At 42.5% G+C, this 5,190-nt stretch overlaps 1 protein-coding gene across 2 annotated transcripts in view; it reads left to right on the top strand.

Annotated features, from left to right (window-relative positions):
• Positions 1-5,190, top strand: part of LOC105515066 (histone H2A.V) — an 18,586-nt gene that overhangs the window by 5,454 nt on the left and 7,942 nt on the right. For both annotated transcript variants that reach the window (XM_011946782.1, XM_011946781.1), the window contains exon 2: positions 2,010-2,123. In XM_011946782.1, the coding sequence (XP_011802172.1) occupies positions 2,010-2,123 (114 nt within the window). The remainder of the gene's footprint in view (positions 1-2,009; positions 2,124-5,190) is intronic.

Below are 5,190 nucleotides of genomic sequence, written 5' to 3'. Positions count from 1 at the left end.
TTTTGTATTTTTAGTAGAGACGGGGTTTCACCATGTTGGCCAGGATGGTCTCAATCTCTTGACCTCGTGATCCGCCCGCCTCAGCCTCCCAGAGTGCTGGGATTACAGGTGTGAGCCACTGTGCCTGGCTGAGAAATACTTTTAATCAGGAAACTTGGAAGGCCAAACTGTAAATTGTTATCCTTTTGGCAGTGGTTAGCCATTGAGAGTTTAAGCAAGAGGACAACATGATCCAGATGATACCGAAAGAAGGGGGATGGGAATTTATATTGATGTACACATTCTGTATTTTAGGTTTCCATGTATATTCCTAATTAGAATTTATTTTAAGGCATACTTAATTTGAAGTAGAAAATGGAAGGCCAATGGAGATTATTGCAGTGATTTAGGAATAAAGTAACATACTTGAATGGGAAGCAGTAGAAATCATGTGTGTGCAGAAAATAGGTGAAGCAGTATAAGGTTGAGAGGAAGTCAGAAGTTTCTCTAAGGCTTAGAACCTAAGGAACAGAGGAGTTTGTAATAGAATCAAGTTATGAGTAAATTTAAATGGAATCATTTTGAAGTTCACTAAAACATCCATGTGAAAATGTCCAGAAGTTGGAAACGTGAGTTCAGCTTTCTAAGAGAGGTGATAGAATTAGGAATTTGAGATCATTTATGTAAAATTGATAGTTTATGTTATGGATGAGTTTCCTAACCTAAGAGAATGAGAAAGGAGCACGAGGACATTGGAGGACCCCTCAAAAACTTTTAAGAAAAGGCTGAGGAGTAGTCAGGGTTGGTATGAGAACTCTGAAGTCTAAGAAGAAATGTTTTTGAGGGCCTACTGTATGCCAGACAACATACTGGTTACTAAGGATACAAAGGAAAAGAAGACATAAATCTTGCTCTTAAGAAGCTTTTGGTCACTTAGAGACGAAGTATAAATGCAAAAAAAAAAAGATTGCTTGTGTTTATTAAGGAAGTAAAATGTCGCTGCTGACCTTCAAAAGTACTGTTTAACAGAAACCAAGTTAGGGTTAGGAAAAAATGGGTGACAAGAAAGTAAGGGTTTCAGGATTTGTTTTTTAAATTCAGTCTTTGGAAAGAGACTTTCTAGACTGTAACTAGAAGCAGTTTTCATGGACTGTGAAGTTTTCAGTAAAGTCTGTAGAAGGAAAGGAACCAGTGGAAAGGAAGTAATTGTAGCTGTTGAAATAATGGAACAGTGAAGGGATGAGGTAGGTCTGTAAGAAAGGGCACAGACAGGCCGGGCACAGTGGCTCATGCCTGTAATCCCAGCACTTTGGGAGGCCAAGATGGGCAGATCACGCAAAACCCCATCTCTACTAAAAATACAAAACAGCCAGGCGTCCTGACGTGCCTATAATCCCACCTACTCAGGAGGCTGAGGCAGGAGAGTCGCTTGAAACCCGGGAGGCGGAGGTTGCAGTGAGCCAAGACGGCGCCACTACACTCCGGCCTGGGCGACAGAGTGAGACTGTCTCAATAAAAAAAATAGTAAAGGGCGCGGACAAGTGGGATTAGGATACTCTGAAATGAGAAAAGTACCCTCTTTTTCAGAAAGTAGAATCACAATGAGATAATAGTGTTGATTTTTCTTAACTATCAGATCACCTCTGGAAACTGAAGAAAGAACATTTAATAAGATCTGAGGAAGGTATTGGAGGTTCAAAGTTGCATGTGCCTTTTATGTGAAGAGATTAACTAGACAGGAATTTGATCCATGGGTCATGTTGAATGTATATTTGATGACAGCCCTGCATGGTTTTTCTTCATTTTAGAGTGATATTCTCCATATTATGCAGAGGTTAAAGATTTTGGACTGATTACCAGAACATAGACACAGGCCCTGGGAACTGTTAATTGCCTAATAGGTTTGACTTCTGATATGTGTGATCAAGTTTTTTATTATTTCATGGTTACTCATATTGTTCAGCCTTTGATTACAGTCAGTGCAATGTTAAGACTCTGCAGTGCTTCCCACTAAGACGTCTCTCTTTTAGTTTCCTGTGGGCCGCATCCACAGACACTTGAAGACTCGCACCACAAGCCATGGAAGGGTGGGTGCCACTGCTGCCGTGTACAGTGCTGCGATTCTGGAGTACCTCACTGCAGAGGTTTGTACAGGAATGTCTTGTATATGGCAGTCCAGAAGGTGCACTAGTCTAAGTGACATAAACCCATGGAATATATTTGAAAAAAGACATATTATGCTCATTGGGGCTTTTTTGTTTTTTTGGAGATAGAGTTTCACTCTTGTTTCCCAGGCTGGAGTGCAATGGCCAGTCTTGGCTCACTGCAACCTCTGCCTCCCGGATTCAAGCAATTCTGCCACCTCAGCCTCCCAAGTAGCTAGGACTACAGGTGTGCACCACCATGCCCAGCTAATTTTTGTATTCTTAGTTGAGACAGGGTTTCACCATATTGGCCACACTGGTCTCAAACTCCTGACCTCAGGTGATCCACCTGCCTCGGCCTCCCAAAGTGCTGGAATTACAGGCTTGAGCCACCACATCTGGCCTCATTGGTTTCTTTAACAGCACAGTTTGAGATGCATCTTGTCAGCTATTACCCAATACTAATGTAAAAGAACCTTGGTGTACTTGTTTTTAAAGTTAAGCAAGGGACTGGGCACGGTGATTCACGCCTGTAATGCCAACACTTTGGGAGGCTGAAGCGGGTAGATTGTACACTTGAGTCCTGGAGTTCCAGACTAGGCTGTGTGACAGAGCAAGACCCTATCTCAAAGTAAAAAAATATTTTAAAGTTAAGCAAAGGCCAGCAATCTCTTATCTTTTATTTTCATTTATTTATATTGAGACTGGGTCTCACTGTGTCACCTAGGCTGGAGTACAGTGGCATGATCATAGCTCATTCCAACCTTAAACCTCCTGGGTTCAAGGGATCCTCCTGCCTCAGCCTCCCTAGTAACTGTGACTTCAGGTTTGTGCCACCACACCTGGCTAATTTTTTTTTTTTTTTGAGACAGTCTTGCTCTGTACCCCAGATGGAGTGCAGTGGCACAATCTTGACTCACTGCAACCTCCACCTCTTGGGTTCAAGCAATTCTCCTGCCTCTGCCTCCCCAGTAACTGGGATTACAGGTACCCGCCACCACACCCGGCTAATCTTTGTATTGTTAGTGGAGACAGGGTTTCACCATGTTGGCCAGGTCAGTCTTGAATTCCTGACCTCAGGTGATCCACCCACCTCAGCCTCCCAAAGTGCTGAAATTACAGGTGTGAGCCACCACACCAGTTGCTAATTTTTTATTTTTATTTTTTGTGGAGTTGGGGGCTCCCTATGTTGCCCAGATTGGTTTCCAACTCCTAGCCTCAAGTGGTCCTCCCAAGGTGCTGGGATTACAGACATAAGCCACCATACCCCAGTGAACTTTGAGTATGTATATAATCAGTAGAAGTATTTGTGAAGTTACAGCATAATGTTTTAGTTTATGAAGATTTGCGATGATGTAAAGTTTTTCCAGTGTGATGATACATAAAAATCACAAATATGATATTAGAAGTAAAAGACTCAATCTGTTCTTCTGGTTCTCTGTAGGATTATACGTACAAAATTGCTGTATCCTACTTAGTTTGAAATTTCAGGAAGACAAGTTAATTGGGCAAGAGTTCTTAATTCTTGGGTCGTAGACCACCACTTTCCCCATCCCTATTCCTCCTAAAAAAAAAAATCCATTGGGAAGTCATGAAACTTCACCTACATTCCAGGCTGGGGAAGTAATTTGAGTAACAAGTAGGCCAAGTGGTAGACACATTCATCCTGGTAGAAACAGCAGGGTCTTACTTGGGGAAGATGTGATTGGGAGCTAGGCTGAGGAATTTAGCTTTTAATCTGTATGTCAGTTATCATTGCTGTCATTTTTTCATTAATCTCACCAAGTCATCTGTGTCCCACTGGGGATTTAACATTGAATTATGGATATTATGGATAGTTTCAACTTAGCTGTGTCATGATTAAGAGGTGTTTTGATTTTTGGGGTTTTCTTGTTTGTTTGTTTGTTTAGAGACAGGGTCTCTCTCTGTCTCCCAGGCTGAAATGCATTGGCATGATCTCTGCGCATTGCAACCTCTGCCTTCTGGGTTCCAGCAGTTCTCCCACCTCAGCCTCTGGAGTAGCTAGGGCTAGCAGTATGCATCACCACGCCCGGCTAATTTTTGTTATTTTCTTGTAGAGACAAGGTTTTGCCATGTTAGCCAGGCTGATCTCAAACTCCTGACCTCAAGTGATCTGCCCGCCTCAGCCTCCCAAAGTGCTGGGATTACAGACATGAGCCACCTTCTATTAAAAGAGACCACCTGGCCTCTTGTATTTTTTAAAATTTTTTAATTTTAATTTTAATTAAAATACATTTTTAAACTTTTCTAAAAGCATTCAGAAATTTCATAGCTGGGCACTGTGGCCCACGCCTGTAATCCCAACACTTTGGGAGGCTGAGGTGGGTGGATCATGAGGTCAAGAGATCGAGACCATTCTGGCCAACGTGGTGAAACCCCATCTCTACTAAAAATACAAAAACTAGCTGGGCATGGTGGCGGGCACCTGTATATATAGTCCCAGCTACTCAGGAGGCTGAGGCAGGAGAATCGCTTGAATCCAGAAGGCAGTGGTTGCAGTGAGCCGAGATCACGCCACTGCACTCCAGCCTGGCGACAGAGCGAGACTCCATCTCAAAAAAAATAAAAATAAAAAAGAAAGAAATTTCAGCTATTAAGGGTTGTGCAGAAATAGACCACGTGGATATATTAAAATATATGACTTTGGCTGGGTGTGGTGGCTTATATTCAGCATTCTGGTTCACAAGGTTCAAGCCCATCTAAGCACCCCTTTTTTTTAATCTTTGGAAACTTTGGTGAAAATGTTTAAAGTTAACACAGTGGGTCATGCCTGTAATCTCAGCACTTTGGGAGGTCAAGGCAGGCAGACCATTTGAGTCCAGGACTTCCAGACCAGCCTGGACAACATGGCAAAACCCTGTCTCTACAAAAAAATACAAAAAATTAACCAGATGTGATAGTATGCACCTATAGTCCCAGCTACTGGAGAGGCTGAGGTGGGAGGATTACCTGAGCCCAGGAGGTTGAGGCTGCAGTGAGCCATGTATTGCACCACTGCACTCCAGTCTGCATGACAGTGAGACCATGTCTTAAAAAAAAAAAAAAA

Source organism: Colobus angolensis, unplaced genomic scaffold, assembly GCF_000951035.1.
Source record: "Colobus angolensis palliatus isolate OR3802 unplaced genomic scaffold, Cang.pa_1.0 Scaffold253, whole genome shotgun sequence".
Classification (NCBI taxonomy): Eukaryota; Metazoa; Chordata; class Mammalia; order Primates; family Cercopithecidae; genus Colobus; species Colobus angolensis.
Note: the sequence above shows the minus strand (reverse complement) of the source record. Positions and strands in the feature narration are given on the sequence as shown.